The following is a 19071-nucleotide window of genomic DNA, read 5'->3' as shown; positions in this document are numbered from 1 at the left end:
AACAAATTATCCATAACGTAAGACTACAACACTCAGGTGACACCACTAACTTTGTTGATATATGTACTAAAGCTGATAAGAATGGTACAGCGTTGGTCATTAGACGCAAAAGAAGAGAATACCGGAAGTTCAAACCGAGAAAAAAATGCTCGTGATGTAATAAAGGGTTTTATCGAAATTCGTCTTTCAAACTTTGACTCTTATCTACGTAATTGGAAACCCATCACCTCCCTACCAACCTGTCAGGAGAAATGGACTTTTTATTAGGTAATTACAGTTTGAAGGAAATGTTCCTCTTCATTGATTAATTAGTTATGTGCTGATAGTACTGTTGTCTTGTGATAAGCACTGTCACCATAGAGAATAAACTTTAATGGGTGTATAGCCAGCTAGTTAAACCGATGGTAGTTTAATGGATGGTAAATTTTATCTTACTAAATTAAATATGATTCCATTACACACCTTACAAAATTTACCACTTTTACCATTATACCTGTATTATTTACATAAGCAGAACAGAAATGCTATTTTTTTTTTTTCCTCATTGAAACTGCGTAAGTTTGTCTTCCAGGAAAGCCTCAACCATTTTATTTTTTAACTCCAGATTTGTAATACTTGTTGGTAATAATTAATCATTATCGGGCTAGTCACGTGTAAGAGAAAGGACATGAACCGTTTTCTTCCTCGTAACGTAATCGGAAAAAAAATTACATCTTACGTATTATTATTTTCATTTTGGACGAATCTCCTATTTATTATATTACATCAAATAGTCAGAATTTTGATTTTTTAGCTTAGTAGTTAATTAAATGTTAATATGCATTAACTTTATGTTATTTGCCAACAAGATTAGTACACACATTTTCCTTTTTTAACAGATATATATTTTAACATACAAAAATAAAAACAATACAAATTATAATAGCGGTTATTACTGATAGTCATTACAAATGATGAGTCTCCCGCTAGTACAGCGGTGAGTCTGCGGATTTACAATGCTAAAATGAGGGGGTTCGATTCCCCTCGGTGGACTCAGCATATAGCCCGATGTAGCTTTGCTATAAACACACACACACACACACACACAATGATGGTTTACATATAACAGTTGTACAAACTTACAGACAACATTGAGTCTTGTATCAGGTCTAGAACTGAATATTTTATTAATGATTCAAGCCCACGACGAACAAATTAATTCTGAGTTTATATTGTTACACCTCGTTTAAGTTAATAAGTTCAGTTGGCCCTACACCAACAATAGGATGATTTCTTACACCGAAGATATTTAATGTCTTCCTAAAAATAATATAATATCCGAAGTAATTCACTGAAGTTGAACGGTTTGTAATGTTCAAAATCTATAACATTCCTGGCTCAATTCTGTAGTTTACAAATTGATAGACGTTAATCACAGTTATAGCTTCCTAGGCCTATAGCGTACTGACTATAGCTGTTCAATAACATATTACTTCTCTCGGCGCGTCGGTTTGTATATATATACCCAATATGCGAGACTGTAGGATTTTCAAGCATATTCTGGCGCGCTTTCGTAAACAAATATTGTTGATTGTCACCTTCAAGAATTCCCTACAAGTTTCGAGAACAGGTAGGACTTGCGCAATACATAGTCAACAATATACGTCACAGGCAAAAAAAGAAAAATAATACAGTGTTAGAGTAGGTATAAAATAAATGTACAACAGTAAATCCGTTACATACATTACTTTCACGTATGCATTTTTGTATGAAGAAAATAAGAACTCACTAACATGGCAATATATCAAACGATACATTTAGCATCGAAAATTAGGGGAGAAACCTATTTATCCTGGGTACCTACAGATGGTTTATTTGACATTCTATCTCTTTGACTATATAAAACGTTATTTTTAGTACATTAGAGGATTATTTTGCAACTTTAGTTGTTTTTGTTTTTTTCACACCTCATAGAAGGTGCTTTTCCCACACTTGTGACCATCAGATAGAGTCTTGTCTTATATAATAGAAAATCTGTTGGTGAATACTATAGAATATCTTTTGTGTTATGATAACTGTATTTTGAAGCATACAGTATGCATACAGTATGATAAAAAACATATTTTCAAACAGTATTTAACAATCGGGTCTGACCTAATGATTAGTGTGCCGGATTGTTGGTCAAAAGGTCTAAGACTCGAATCCCGATATGCTAGTGAATACACTCCGCAGTTTCAGCTGCGAATGCATTACAAAAATGACAGTCAGTCCTGCTGATCAATTTAGAGTAACTAGGTGTCAAGTGTTGATGTCTGTTTACCCTCCCTCTGGTCAGTAACTCCAAATTAGGAATGGCTATGCCTGAGTCGTGGGGTCTCTGATCTCGGTATTCATCCCACTTGTTGCATAATCACATGGTGATGGTCGTGTTCATTTTCTGCATTGTTACCTTAATACAGTATCATAATAAAACTTTTATTTTTGTATAACGTTGTCTCATAATATAGTGTTACTTCACGTGATCATTGTTAAATGTATTATACGAGGTCTGTTCAAAAAAAATACGCGGACTGGCGTCATAAAACAAAATGTACTTTATTTAGAAGTTACAGGTCTGGGACCCCTTCAAAGTACTCTCCTCCCCAAAGCACACACTTATCCCAACGGTGTTTCCACTTGTTGAAACAGTCCTGGTACGCTTCTTTTGTAATGTCCTCCAGCTCCTTCGTCGCATTTGCCTTAATCTCGGGAATCGTCTCAAATCTTTTTCCTTTCAAGGGTTTTTTGAGTTTGGGGAACAAGAAAAAATCGCAAGGAGCAAGGTCAGGTGAGTAGAGGGGGTGGGGAAGAACAGTGATCGAGTGTTTGGCCAAAAACTCACGAGTTCTGAGGGCTGAATTTCGCAGCAACGCGGTGCATCTTCAATTTTTCGGTCAAAATCTCGTAACAAGATCCAACTAATATCCCACATTCTTCAGCAAGCTCCCCTGACAGTCAGACGTCGATTTGCCCACACCAGGGTGTTGATTTTGTCGACGTGTGGGTCGTCAGTTGACGTGAAAGGACGTCCAGGACGCTCATCATCTTCAATGGACTGTCGACCATCCTTAAAACGTTCATGCCACTTGAAACATGCCGTACGCTTCATAGCAACATCACCGTAAACCGTATTAAGCATAGCAAAAGTTTCAATCGCAGATTTTCCAAGTTTAACACAAAATTTCACAGCAAGCCGTTGCTCCTTCAGGTCATTCATTCTGAAATCCGCCAAACGAAAAAATCGCACTTCATTTAAAACCGCGTAGCTAATACACAAATGAAGATATCTGCAATCGGGAAATGGCGTTGTAATCAGCTGATCTGTGCGAACCTAGCGACACCAAGCGGATTTCCCTGGAACCAACTGGAGCCGCGCAATTCAAACAGTCCGCGTATTTTTTGAACAGCCCTCGTATTGTTGTCTCGTAAACTCTTTTTTTGCTATTCGGTTGTTGTTTTTCTCGTATTGTTACTTCGTGTCTTAAATTATTATTTCGAAATAGTAATTTTGTTTCTCATGATATTATTTTCATGCTCCGTGGGCTCGTATTTTGAATTACTGTAGTTTAAATTATAATTTTTATATAACTCTTTCTGTGTCTTATCCCTAGGTGTTGCTGTTTGTGCAATTTTCGTCTATAGTGTATTCTTATCGTGAGCTATTGCTGTTTGTACAGCCTCCATACATGGTATATTCTTATCCTGAGTTATTGTTGTTTGTACAGCCTCCATACATTGTATTTTTACCCTGAGTTATTGCTGTTTGTACAACCTTCATACATGGTTTATTCTTATCCTGAGTTATTGCTGTTTGTACAACCTCCATACAGTGTATTATTATCCTGAGTTATTGCTGTTTGTACAGCCTCCATACAGTGTATTCTTATCCTGAGTTATTGCTGTTTGTACAACCTCCATACATGGTGTATTCTTATCCTGAGTTATTGCTGTTTCTATAACCTCCATACATGGTGTATTCTTATCCTGAGTTATTGCTGTTTCTATAAACTCCATACATAGTATATTCTTATCCTGAGTTATTGCTGTTTCTATAACCTCCATACATGGTGTATTCTTATCCTGAGTTATTGCTGTTTCCATAACCTCCATACATAGTATATTCTTATCCTGAGTTATTGCTGCTTGTACAACCTCCATACATAGTGTAGTCTAATCAGTTTGATAGAAAAAGAATCCTTAATCCAAAAAGTCATATTGTAATTTATCATAGTTGAATGAGTTTTTATTTTAAAATAAATTATTATTTTATACTTTATGCTAAAAAATATTTTTCTTTTGGTGTAGAGATTCCTGGAACGTTAAACATTTGATGCTATTATTAATGTCCAATCTGTACAGTACATAGTCATCTTTAGACATTTTTCCGTTGGTTCAGGTGCAACCAATAGAAAAACATCGATCAGCAAGCTAGTTATCCAATCAGTTTTAATGACTCAATTACTAACTCGACTTCTTTTGCTGCTGGCGCTACAGACCTAATTTCAATTATTTCACGAGCTCATAACTCTATACCTTTTATAATGATAAATGGCAAATCTCATTACCTAATAAAACCACCAACACCAAACCACGTGACATATATGATAAGACTTGGGCTATGATGCATTAAGGTGGGGCTACTTCTCGTACTTGCCGTAATTGGTGTCGGTGCAGGAATTGATGAAGTATTTCACTTGATTATCGCTTGACTTCCATCAAAAACACTTTTAAAATGATCGTCCATTTTGTTATTCTTTCCGCCGCTATACTATATTACAATTTATCAATTTTGTTGTTTGTTTTTGTTATATCTTGTGCCGCTGGTTGGAGTAATAATGTTATCTAAAATGTTATCAGTGCTCTTATGTCTTTGTATGGTATGATTACTCCAGGTCCTGGATAAGGTGCATCTGATAATATCGTTGAAAAAAAAAAAGTAAAATGCTAACCAGGTGTCAGAAAATGAAAACAACAATGAATAACTTCATTTTATCAGTCTCACAACAAGCAGTAATGGTGACTCATACAAAACTATGAAATCATGTTATCTTTGACTTTCAGTCCTTTATGTTTGAGTCTCAATTTTTCTGACTGTTATGAAGCCAGGGTTCGAACAGGTACATGAAATCCTGGAGAGTCATGAAGAATGTGCTCCAAAGATTTTATTACCAGTTGTATGTATTTATGTCAGCCATTTGTGAATATCGTGTCTCGCGAGATCCGAGATTTCCAATTTCTGCCTATACGCACGTGTTATGAACGAAAACATTTGCCAATAAAATACAAAAGACAGAATTCGAGTGTTCTGGAATTTTAAAATGAATACTGAGACTTTCGTTTAAATTCTGGAGCAATCACTGGAACTTGTAGTTCTTCACATGTCAGTCTGATGGTAATAGCATTATTTTTGAGACTTAGAAAAGAGAAAAACCAACAAAAACTAGACAGTGCCGATATTCGAAATGAGCCTGTAATTCATCCTGACACCTGAGCTTTAATAGATGTTAGTTTGCTGGACATTACGGCTTTACATATTCTAATAATACAGTCATGTATTGTGTTCGAAGCACAGACAACTAAGGTTAGGGGCTTACAGAAGGCAGTGGCCGCCGACAAACAATAATAAATTAGGTAAAGGTATATTTCTCGGCGGGGCCATTAGTAATGACGTAACGTGCTTTGCAAGGAAGTGATACTACATAAACCAACCAGAAGTCGTGTACAAAAACGAGGAACTGTACTCGGGATCACGGATGTAACATGTTCGGTAAAGATGCAATGATACAACATCAACCATAAGTTGTGTACAAGAATAATTAATTCCACTTTGAACCACTGGTGATGACATAATATGCTCTGTGCTACTGAATCAATCAGAAGTCGTATAATTCCAGTGATAAATCTAAAGGTTTATTTTATAAGATATCCAGAAGTGTTTAAACTAATACTTGATAACTTAGTCTTATGTTCGATTTTTAACGTGAGATTCTATACTGAGTCCAGATGAAAGCAAACTACTTTTAGCGAATGCTCTCATGGTGTGCCGAAAATGCGAAGGAAAGTAGCGTTTGCATTTGTTTTGTGTTTAATTTAAATCTTACCATAATAGTAGCTGCAGAGAGGTCACTTGTATTGTAAATTCCTATTAACATAACATTTCTATTCTTCATCAGCCGACTACATTCAATGGAAACTAAAACAAGCTTGACAGAGCGCGTGTCTCTGATCACGTCACAACTCAGTTCTTGAGTTTTCGCTTTTTGATCGATGCTCGACACACCCATATGAGCTTTAACTGAATACTGACTCAGAACAATATAAATATACTTCAGAAATTGATTAGTTTTCAGCTGTGTCTTTAGAGCAAAACCATTAACAGAGTAAAGATGTCTTAACACGTGCTGAACCACTTACCTCGCAAAGCACGTGACATGTTCTTGTTATTGTCAATGTTCTGAAAAAGTTAAAAGGGGAAATCTACCACTGATGTCCATTTCATGTAACGTCTAGAGTGTTTTAAGATTTAATGACCAGTGAAAATGAGGTATTGAAGGAGCGATTCCGTGACCTATGAATATTTAACTCAGTGCATGATAAAGAACAACAATTACAAGAAAAGTTCCTTCGGTTACGAAAAATTCTAACTGTTAATAAAGATTTCGTAAACAAAATGTGTTCTACTCAGTAGGCGAAATACATACGGGTGAGGTCCTATCTTTTACCTTCATTTATTGAGTTTGTTTGTATTCACCATTGATTTCGTATCATTTAGTAACATCAACCATCTTTTAGTATATATATATATATATTACCAGTTATTTATCGTATTGCTATTAATGGTGTTCATTATTCATTCGATAGCCAAATTTATTCAAAATAACAATTTCATATATGTTCTTAAAAAGTTTTGTTTCAGCTTATGCTGGTGTAATATCTCATATGTTTACTGTGTTAAACGCAATGAATTCATCTCTCTCTCTAACCAACTACAAGATAATTTGAAAAATAACACTTTTTATCACACACGAGGACTATACACGACCAAATTAGGATTAGCAAAATTAATCGCCTTTTGCTGTATCTTCATAAACTTTTGTGACCGCCCCTCTTAAATGATCGTTATTCACGTTTGTGTTTTTAGTTTCGTTTTTATTACACCAGCATGATCCTACTGTTTACAGATTTATAGCAAGACAAGATCTTAGATGTGTGTAGTTTATATACCATCAGTTTTCATTATTAATAGGTAACTAACTTATAACATCTTCAGAACTGATTACAAAACTAGCATGATGCAATTATTCTAATCTAATCGCTCTCTAGTTTCTCTTATTATCTCATTAATGAGTCTTTTCTCATGGTGAAAGTTGTAGAAATCAGCGCATTCAGTTCGTTTTATTCAAGGTGCGTCTTATTTTCAAAACTGTGCAGGAAATATTAATGACATACCTAAGATTGCAAGTTCTATCTATATGGTTATATTTCAAGGCGAAGTTCAAGAGTACTAACCACAGTTTATATGTTTTTGATAGATACTTTGTTTTTCATAATAAATTATCCGTTATAACGATTGGTCCTTCGGAATGAAAGATAACAGTGGTGATGATACAACAATATCTGTTTTATATTTAACAATATCTGTTTCACCTCGTTAATGTATCAATCGTTTATTTTTTATTCCTAGTGGGTGGAGGAAAGTTTCACCAACTTTGAGCAAGGTATCAATTGGAGATCATTCGTGGTGTGTGATGTGGCCTATAGTAACGTAAATAACTGGTTGTGGACACCGTTCGTGGAGCGAAGAGATGCTAGCCGAATTTATATTGAGATTAAGTTTAGTATGCGAGACTGTAACCTGTTTCCTGGAATGGCACTGTCTTGTAAGGAGACTTTCTCTCTCCTTTACTACGAATTCGACGCGGCAACGAAGGAACCTCCTCCTTGGGAACCCGAGTCGTACAGGCTTGTAGACCGTATTGCAGCAGATGAAGGTCGGTTCACTTCAACGAGTGAGGTCATCATCAACACTGAAGTTCGTAGCATTCCGGTTACGAAAAAAGGAATGTACTTTGCATTTCGCGACCAGGGTGCTTGCTTGTCAATAATTGCAATTAAAGTGTATTACATGACTTGCCCAAACATCACGCTTAATCTCGCTTTCTTCCCAGACAGCCCTACGGGCCGAGAGGTTACAGAGATCGTAGAAGTTGAAGGTCAGTGTGTTATTAATTCTGAGGTTGTTGATCCGCCCAAGTTGCTCTGTAAGGGAGATGGAAACTGGACCCTACCCTCTGGTGGCTGTAAATGCAAGGCTGGTTATGAGTTTAGAGACCACAGTTGTCAAGGTATGTAATACTTCAATATTTGTTTTATTGATACCTGTGTCATCTACATAAACACGAGGATCATACAAATTAGTGAGATGATTAACAGGCAAGAGCTGACTGGGATATTGGTTTAGAAATTATCAGACTCAATGATAATATGAACCTTCTTGTTTTTCTACTTAATAAGTATAAACACTTGAACTAAACCAGAATAACTTGTTGTAAGGACTTTTTAAACATAAACTGCGAAGAATGTTATTGAAGAACATTACTTATAATACTTTGGTATTGGTGTTTTCTTTAAATTCAAGGATATCTTATGTGGCACATCAGTTAAATAGTATCCAAATATAATCATTCATAATTTAGAACTGTTAACCAGAGGGATTTATAATTTGGAACTGTTGTCCAGAGGGATCCATAATTTAGAACTGTTGACTAGAGGGAAAGCAACCAGTCAGCAACACCCCAGGATTATATGCGACAGTTATTAACTGAAATCAAGATTTGCTCTCACGGATATAACGCACCCAAGCACAGATGAAAGTGTTCAATCGTATATCGTGGCATCGCCAGGTGGTTAGGGCACTCGACCCGCAATTTAAGGGTCGAGGGCTCGAATCCTCGTCACATCAAACATGCTCACCCTATCAGCCCTGGGGACGTTATAATGTGACGGTCAGTCCCACTAATTGCTGGTAAAAGAGTAGCCCAAGAGTTGGCAATGGGTGGTGATGACTAGCTGCTTTCCATCTAGTCTTACACTGATAAATTAGGGACGGCTAGCACAGGTAATCTGGAATTTTTTATCCATAATTTAGAAACAATAGATGAATAAAAGTAGGAGCGTAATAGAATGTTGAGAATGGCTAAACCTGTGAAACAGACTAACTAGATGGAGACTTTTATAGTGCTCACCTGAGAAATCAGGTCGTAAACCTTTTTTCTTTTTTTTAACCTATACTTGAAAAAAACATTAAAAATGCTTCTGTTTGTTGTTGGTGTTGTACTTTATCTTACAGAAACCTCTTTAGAAATAAAAGTATTTTTATCTAGAAAACAATCACGTTCAGTTGAGTTTCACAGAAGATACATTTTGACAACGAGGAGGCAAAATCCTCAGAATGAATAGTGTTATCTTGATAACGGAAATACGATGTTTATTTCGATCATTGTCAGTAACCGCTGAGTCGGAAGTAGGTCTAATAGGGATTTAAATGTTGCTGTAAGGAGACATGACAGTAGAAGCTATCTAGACCCCACTATTTGTATACACACTATTTTAGAAAGAGTCTGCATTACTATGAAATAAAATGTATAGTGGAAAACAAACAAACTGCTAGCTGTAAGTGGTTAGGAAAGAAAAGTACGTTTGGTTTAGTTTGGTTTTGAATTTCGCGCAAAGCTACACCAGGGCTATGTGCGCTAGTCGTCCCTAATTTAGCAGTGTAAGACCAGAAGGAAGGCAGCTAGTTATCAACACCCACCGTCAACTCTTGAGCTACTCTTTTACCAACGAATAATGGAACTGACCGTAACATTATAACGGCCCCACGGCTGAAAGGGCGAGTACGTTTAGTATGACATAGAAAACTACGCACGGGTGGGTGTGTAAGACAGCAACAAATGTTAAGTACAACGGAGTTGAAGCCCTTCTTTTCTTCAGTGATCAGTCAGAGATCATTGAAGATGTTATTCTGTTTCTTGTAAACAGCTCATAGCACATTAATAGCCAGTGTGCATCTCAAACACAGAAACAGAAAAAAGTGAAAACTAAAGAGAAACTAGTAAACTACAATAATCCCAAAACTGTTTGAATTTTATAGAATTGTAATTAATATTAAATAAGAATATACCTGATGCATAACAATTAGATCATAGAACATATTTACTCATTAAAGTGGAACGGTGTAATTTGTGGTTATTACTAGCCAAACGGCGAATTACAATACTATTTCTTCAGTAAGAATTGATTAAAACGTTATTATTAAGAGCTTCATCACACAAACTTTAGGTTTTTGTTAAAATGTGAACAACCAAGTATTTTCACTTTTTTAACCACGCAAAGAAAAGTTGTTTTTATTCAGTTTCAGAAACGGCAATAAATGTATTGGGAATTAGGAATACAATTAGTCTGCAACGCAACCAATTTTGAGGCTGGTGTTTTGCAAACGGTTGTGGCAGAAGAATTTGGTGTTTAGCGTGTTTAAAAATTCTCATTCCAAACGTTCTGCGCATGACCAGCAATCCTACCGTCAGCTCTTGAACTATTTTTGTTTTACCAAATAATGGAATTTGACCGCCACTTTAGTAGCGTAACAACGGCTCTAAAGTGCAGAGGGTATATTCTGCGCGGCCACGGACTGCAAACCATGTACTCTAGTATTTACAATTCAAGCATTCTAACGACTAGGCCATATTCGACCCTACGTTCGAGTTTGAAATGATTTACGTTTAACTATAATAGTTTTAGCTTGATTCCTAATACTTGATTAATAATTGATTAAAATATTTCACTTCATCACATCTTTCTAGGTGCTCACTTTGATAACAGGTTATCCTTTATTTGAGTAAAATGTTTATTTCTGTTAGCTGAATCAAACTTATTTCAAATGTATAGTTTCTCGCGAATTCAAAAAGGATAATAGTTCCTGGGCCCTTGGGCTAGAGTTCTCTCTTTAATTAAACAACTTAGACATAATATTATGATACAGTTAATAAATAAATGCTTTGGATCTACTCTAAAGGCATTTAGACAGTTTTTCATTAGTGACACACGGTGTGATTTATCTTTCACATCATCAAGGTGTTAGGTGTGAGTTTCCTTGCTTCTTCCATCTGTGACTATCGATTTTACTGAAAAGCGACAACAAAGAAAATAAGAAATAAACTGTTATGTTAAATGCAGATATAAGAGTTCACACAGCTGGACAGCTTGGTATTTGTGAGCAATAAATCATGAACGAAACCACCAGAATGCGCCTTATTTGTATAATTTGAATTCTACTGTGTTCAACGCATCTTCAAATAACACGGAAAGTGGCCACGTTTTCGACGTCTTTTTGTTTTGCTTGACATTCTAGCTCCACTTGTGTTTTTCCGGTATCCATCTGAATTCTATCACTACCTTATTACCAGATTCAAATCAGTGCTGTTGTTTGAAATTATCTTTGATTTTTCTTAAGCAAATTTACAAGAAAGCGGAATAATTCATGGACATCATTTCTGTATATTGGATTGTTTTAATAAAAATACTGCAAGTAGTACGGAAAATGTTTGTAAATAGTAGAGTGATTTTTAGGTGAAACAAAAATATTATTGAAAATACTCTATTGTACGTTGTATTTGTAAAAAAAATAAAAAATTCGATCTACGACACGTCTTTTTCCATTAAAACATACTCGAAGATCTATCAACGGTTATTTTCTGTTATTAATATCGTCTTTTATAAAATATTTATCGTAAACAATAGTACAACAATATTCTGTTTGAGATAAATAATTTGTTATATTGTTTGTTTGATATTAAACACGAAGGTATACGAGGGGCTAACTGTACTCTTCCCACCATATGTATCGAGAATCGGTTTCTAACATTGCAAGTCCACAGACATATCGCTGTGCTGTTGGGGTGGGGGGTGATCTGTTAGAAGTTATTTACCAAAAATGGTTCAGGTATATCTGGAAATTATTTGTTTTAAGGTATAACAGAAAAATAAATTGTGTTGAACAACTTCACAATTTGAAAGCGCTTATTTTGTTAGAAGCAACCGGAGAAACAGCAAATGTGGAAAATATTTATTTTATAAAATTTACTAGTAATAATTTGTCCAAAAGATAGCGGGGAGGGATACTTTTTGTAATAGTGCATATTTAACTTGAAATATCATGGGGAAAATAATTTTGATATAAAATGAGGATTTACCTTCAGTTAATCAATTACTATTTAATTGATTAGATTAAATCTAATCTAACTAAGATTAGATTATTCTCTATATGGATAATATAGATATCCTAATATCTATATGCTATTTGTATGATGTCCAATCATACAAACAAATGTATGTGTCACCATCACACTCACTGTGAACTCACGACCTTTAAGGTGCGGAGTGTGTTTTTGTGGCAAGATAATGGGAATTATGAACCCTTAAGTTCAAAATCGTAACTTAATAACCACTAGAATTATTGTTGCTAGAGTCTAGCGAAATAACAAGATTTAAAATCCAAGTGTAACAAAATCTCCATCACTGGGTTTCTGATGATTCACTCCAACAGCAAACATTTTCTCCCCTTTAGACGCACTTGAGGGGTAAGAAAATCATAAACACACACATCTAGAGGCTGTTACTGTGAAACAAATGTTTTTTGTTTCTTTTTAAGCAAGCATGATAGCTCTAAATGAAAAAGATGGTTATAAAAGTAAAGGGAACGGACTTGGAGAAACCAGCGGGAAAAATGTGTTTTCTTATAGCAAAGCCACGTTGGGCTATCTGCTGAGCCCACCGAGGGGAATCGAATCCCTGATTTTAGCGTTGTAAATCCGTAGATATACCGCTGTACTAGCGGGGGGCTCCAGTGGGAAAATAAGAGGATGTTACTGTGAAACAAGTGTGTTTTTTTTAAGAAACATGATAGCTCTAAATAACAGAGACGCTTTACAAAAGCTAGACTTGTTTTCTTGTGCATGAATTAGTTTACAGCTACCAAATAGTTTTAACTGTGGTTTGGTTTATTAAAAATGGTTCAACGAGTCCTTCGAATGAAGCCCGGCATGGCCAGGTGGTTAAGGCACTCGACTCATAATCCTATGGTCACGGATTCGAATCTCCATCACATCAAATATGCTCGCCCTTTCAACCGTGGGAGTGTTATAATGTGATCAATCCCACCATTCGTTGGTAAAAGAGTAGCCCAAGAGTTAGCGATAGGTGGTGATGAATAGCTGCCTTCCCTCTAGTCTTATACAGCAAAATTAGGGACGGCTATTGCAGATAGCCCTCGTGTAGCTTTGCGCGAAATTCAAACCAAACAAACCACACTTTCGAACGAAGTCCATTTATCCAATTTTTAATACTGTTGCCTGTTTTCTTTTGTATAATAAATTTATGTCAAGTAACAGACTAAGTCCAAGAACACATACTTTCTTATGTAACTAATTAGCCATTATCTCAATTATTACAGAATATTCTGTAATCAACAGCAGATGATTTGTGACTTCCGTTTCGTAAGTTATTTAGATACGTTTTGGATAAAGCTACTGATATAGCTCGTTGTTTTTTCTTACTTTATTATTATTTTTTACCCGTAAACCTTCGTAAAACAAAAGGCAATCTGATCCTGAAGCATGGTGTGCCATATACAAACGCCGCGTGCGCTAATGAAGCCATGTGTATGCTGAGAAGGCAGTAGACCGGCGACACCTGGTGGTAAAAAGCGATTACTGTCACCAACTGGTGTCAACACACGAAGTGTGGAAGTTGCACAGCCACAAATACTGACTTTTGCTTCGGGTTAATGTATCGTACTAACTCGTTTGTTACTTCTGGCACGGTTCTCTTTCTCGAACAGCGAGCTAAGCACGTTGCTTTATCTCTAACCTCTCTCACCAAACACCAAAAGCTGATATGTGAATAAAGATCAAAAATTATCTCTCCAGCATTCAATGGATGATCTTATAGATATATCACAGCAACAGAAGGTCGATATTCTTTGATGCAATTCTAATATATAGCAACCTGTTATTTTGTAGTCAGGTTGAAACGTTTAAAAGGTTTTGTTGAGATAAAATCGATTTCAAGCTACTCACCTTTTCAGAAATAGTATCAGCACGACCTCGTCTCTTAGGTTTTTAAGGTAATGTTTAAGATATCGTTTACTGTGGCGATTATGTTTCTTGAAATTACTTAGTAAATAGTTTTTATTCACTTTTCTTTTGATTCGTGAGCTAAAGATATTAACTGGTAACACGACGATTTAAATACATGTTTTTATGGTCATTTAACTTTCCAAGTGCAAATGCGGTATGTTATGAAGCTGTGTGATACTAATGGTACTATGAAATATTGTGTTGAAGAGTGATATTGGTACTGAGATATCTCTTGTTCTGTTACCTTTTGATGACATAGTATCACTCTTTTTAGAGACCAGCTATTTTATCAGTACAGTGTTATCGAGGAATCGGTCATTGTTTCTATGACGACGAATTAAATAACTTACTCTAACAGTGATATAATGTTACTATATGATGACTAAGACAATCAAACTATGACGAATTAATATCTAGTGTTGTGACTGTCAAGATACGCTAATTAGATGCATGTCACGGCACTGTTATATTCTAACAACGCCCAGCTACTATCCAAACTTCTGTTACGTCACCAATATATTGATAACATATTGAGGTATGAAATAATACATAACTCTTTGCGCTGTAATATGAAAGAAATTGTTTTCTGCAATACGTAAAGGCCAAAACACAAAGTATGAAGTGGAGAAACACCAAAGTGAGTAGACGATAAACAACTACAACGCTTGTTAACTGAAGTACGGATGAAAGTTGTCAGGTTGTATTTTACCTTTCAAAATACATAGAAATGATTAACATCGCCGAAACTGTGTCTTCATATTTTTTTCGTATGTTTGTCGATCAGTTCAAGCTCGACACGTTCCATACAAAACTCGTCATTTTGTATCTCAGAACATTGTTATCTTCTTATCAATAAAAGTGTTAATACCCATACCAGCCATTCTGAGATACATTTTTATTTCAAGTGGGTTTCTCATCAACGAGAAAAATCGTCATTCTATCATATTAGCCTAAATAACTAAATGTTATCTCTGTTTAGGTGAATCGATTTGTGTTAACGGTAAGTATTATCATATTGCAGGTTTTTAGTTTGTATACTTTCATACGAGTAGCGTTATTTAATGTGTATAAGCACTTTATCCAAAGAAAAAAAAACAAACAACCAAACCTCGTAACGTTCACTTTAATTTACACAGACCGTGAATGAAGACATATTACAACGAACCTCTAAGAAAATCAACCTATATTCAAACTTCAGAACTAAAACTTAAATCATTAATTAATATAGTTATTTTAACTAACCGGTCTAACTAAGTAAATTAAGGACAATTAAACGTCATCGAAATCAATGATTTAGTTTGTACAAACTTTCCCTCAGCGTTTTTTACTCTTGATAGCATTTTTTCTCTGACAAAACTCCATTCGTAAAAGTTTTATTTGTGTATTATTATATTAATATTAAATGTCGTTTAACTAACCGGTGTAATTAAGTATATTAATGTCATAAAACAAAAACTTGTAATCACTAGAATACATTAGTAATATTTTCAACCGTAATCATACAATAATAGAACTCTTGCTTGAATGATACTGGAAAAACGTTTTTATTACGCGATGTGGAGCCTCCAATTTCGCAAAATGTTTATCCTGTGTGCATGTAGATTCTCAACAAGGGTCATGATTTTCCCGTTTCGCCTCCGTTTTTTCTCATTAGGAATTTTTTCTCCATCCTCAGGGTGCAGATATGACGTCTTAAATACTTTACATGCAGATCTAATGCACTTGCGCCATTTATATAAATATAACAGTATTGAAATACTTTGCAGGGTATGGATAGACCTCCACCAAAATTGGTATGGAGGTTCATTGGGTCCATGGAGAAATACACACAAATCTTCAATTTTGCAGTTTGCGGTTTATACGAGTGTTTTTGCGTGTTTTTTTTAAACCACTACTTCACCTCTGTTGATGGATCTTCACCAATTTGGCATGAATGTTTGTTGGGTCTATGAGGAGATATATCCAAAATTACGGTTTTACATTTTGTGTTTTGCTGTTTTAATGGGTAATTTGGTGGTGGTGTTTTTAAAATTATATACAAAGGAAACAACTTTTCATGTCGTAAGATAACTTTTCATTAATCATGAATTCACATAACTTCTGCCCAGAGTACCCCATCTTCTCTTAATAATATCTCACCAGGGTCAGTCATTTTAGATTATTAAAGTTGGTCCTAATTCCATATACTGAACTAACAATTCAAAGAAATTCGCGTAACGAAAGTATACATAATAAAATATATATAATTTATAGATATATATATGTATACTATTTTTATATTTTTATTATATATATAAGATATATATAGCATTTTAATAAATAATATTAATGAATCTAAAATTAAAGAAAGAATAGAATATAGTTTACTTAAAAAGACATAAAACTAATTGCTTTCTTCAAGCACTATCGTTAAACGTTTCCTTGGCGTTAGTTTATTTCCGTAACCTCAAATACGAACGGTAAACAATTCTTCACTGATATAATCTTGTAGACATAACTTTACAACTGATAGACTTTTGTGTTTGTGCGATCACTTGATCGAGACGTTTCGTTTGCACGATCACTCTTGTATCACTCTAGTAGCGTTAGACAAACCTAGTTTTCTTTAGTTCTTATTTTGTACAGACAGGATACTGATCTCAATAAGCATTTCTTCATAACCATAGTTCAGATTATTTGTAAAGTTATTCAAGTTTTGTTCAATTTTTCTTTGTACAAACATTTTTGCAACTCCAAGTTAATTTGTCCAACTAATTCTCTAACTTTCAATCCTTGTAAAAGTTCAAACTTTACACTTTGTAGCATCAGACTATAGTTTATACAAAATTTCCTTTACGCATTTCTCTCTAACACCTATCTTTCCTTTCCAGTCAGATTCCAAACTGTACAATTACTTTGATAATGGGCCCAGCATAGCGAAGCGTGTTAAGGCGTGCGACTCGTAATCTGAGGGTCGCGGGTTCGCATCCCCGTCGCGCCAAACATGCTCGCCCTTTCAGTCGTGAGGGCGTTATAATGTGACGGTCAATCCTACTATTCGTTGGTAAAAGAGTAGCCCAAGAGTTGGCGGTGGGTGGTGATGACTAGCTGCCTTCCCTCTGTCTTACACTGCTAAATTAGAGACGGCTAGCGTAGATAGCCTCCAAGTAGCTTTGTACGAAATTAAAAAAAAGAAACAAACCTTGATAATATTACATTTTAGTTTGGTACAAACGTTTCCTCAGCGTTTGTTACTCTTTATATCATTTTTTCCTCCGGCAAAACTCAATTCGTACAAGTTTTCTTTGGTTAAAAACCTTTTGTTTTGAGAAAGAAACGGAGACAATTTTTAGTTTATAAATTCATTGTGTGTGTGTGTGTGCACACATACCTTTTATTATTTCATTTCGAAAAGACCAAGAGGCTATTATTCAGTTTATCAGTTTCTATTTTTACCTTTCGGTAAGTTAAAATACAAAATTCGAGCTAATATATGTTCGTGTTACTATTTTTTGTATTCGAAAATTTCTCCAGTTCAACGTTTCACAGTCGCTTTACACCAGTAAAAGTTGTGTGTTATGCTTCACGTTATATTGAAAGACCTGTTTAAAGTTAGATATTATGTATTTACTGTATAATTTACATTGAAGCTATTCCTATGGATTAATGTATGCGTCATATTACTACGAATGTAATTAATTCAGCTCTAAAAGTGTAATGGAATAATAGAATCATAGCTAGATTTGGAAGAAAAATATTTTGAATATCTTTACATATTAACTTGCTAAATTAAATAGTTGAGATAGAAAGTAAAATGATCCTGTCTGCAGTTCTCTGTACACTTTAGTAGCTTCTAGACAAAGGCAGCAAGTTATAAACCGGTTTTACACATGTTTTTGGCAAGGGCCGGTCGATGACAGAAGTTGAGTGGTCGAGCAAGGTCCCACAAACCTTCCCCAATGTCAGTGAACAGTTCTTCTCTTCTCGCAAATCTCTTTGCTGTCGAGGCAGTTCCATTTAGAATGTTATTAACACCCCCTATCACACTTACTTAATGACAGGTTTTATGTGGTATAAGATATCAGAATATTTGATCTTTTTAACTGGTTAGACCTTGAAACCTTCGTAGAATGTAATTTGAAAGGTTGTGGTCTATTTCTTTAAATTCATGTGAGAAGAGCACCCTATCAGTCTAAACATGATCTTGATTGCAATCCATTTTTCTCAAGTCCCGAAAAATACCGACATAAATCGTTTATTGCTACCAGCATACAGTTGTTGAGAAACCAGCATGGCTGCCATTGATTTTCACAGACAGAGAAAATTCCAGGCCTATCACTTTTTACAAGAAGATAAACACAGACTCCTAAAGTTATGCGCGAAGACAAATTCTTGACCGAAGTATCTACTTACCTTTGAAGTAAAACTAATGCGGAACTACTGACCTGATGATTCACGGGAACTATTTTGTTTTTTCTTTTTTTAAACACATGGAAACATACATAACGAATTTTGTTTGCGCAAACTCATGTGAATATAGGTTAGTTCTAAACATACTCGCCAGAGAGTGTGTGTGTTTTCATATAACAAAGCCATGTCGGGCTATCTGCTGAATTCACCGAGGAGAATCGAACCGCTGATTTTAGCGTTGTAAATCCGTAGACTTATCGCTGTACAAGCGAGGGACTACTCGCTATAGGGTTCTGTTCCACAAAAAATAAACGAAAGATAAATGAAAGATTGTTATAGTTCTTTTGTTTTTATAAACATCTATGCGGACTCCATTTTGCTCAATATATTCCAGTTTATAAAACTCCATAATTAATTATTTATCGTAAAACTCCAATATTCTTAAAACGTTTAAAATAATTCAGGATTC

The 19071-nt window shown here is 35.1% G+C and overlaps 1 protein-coding gene across 4 annotated transcripts in view; it reads left to right on the top strand.

Annotated features, from left to right (window-relative positions):
* Window positions 1–19071, top strand: part of LOC143223109 (ephrin type-A receptor 4-A-like) — a 134785-nt gene that overhangs the window by 92227 nt on the left and 23487 nt on the right. For all 4 annotated transcript variants that reach the window (XM_076450584.1, XM_076450583.1, XM_076450582.1 and 1 more), the window contains exon 3: window positions 7703–8363. In XM_076450584.1, the coding sequence (XP_076306699.1) occupies window positions 7703–8363 (661 nt within the window). The remainder of the gene's footprint in view (window positions 1–7702; window positions 8364–19071) is intronic.

Source organism: Tachypleus tridentatus, chromosome 8 (assembly GCF_004210375.1).
Source record: "Tachypleus tridentatus isolate NWPU-2018 chromosome 8, ASM421037v1, whole genome shotgun sequence".
Classification (NCBI taxonomy): domain Eukaryota; kingdom Metazoa; phylum Arthropoda; class Merostomata; order Xiphosura; family Limulidae; genus Tachypleus; species Tachypleus tridentatus.
This window is presented reverse-complemented; position numbering and strand designations above follow the sequence as displayed.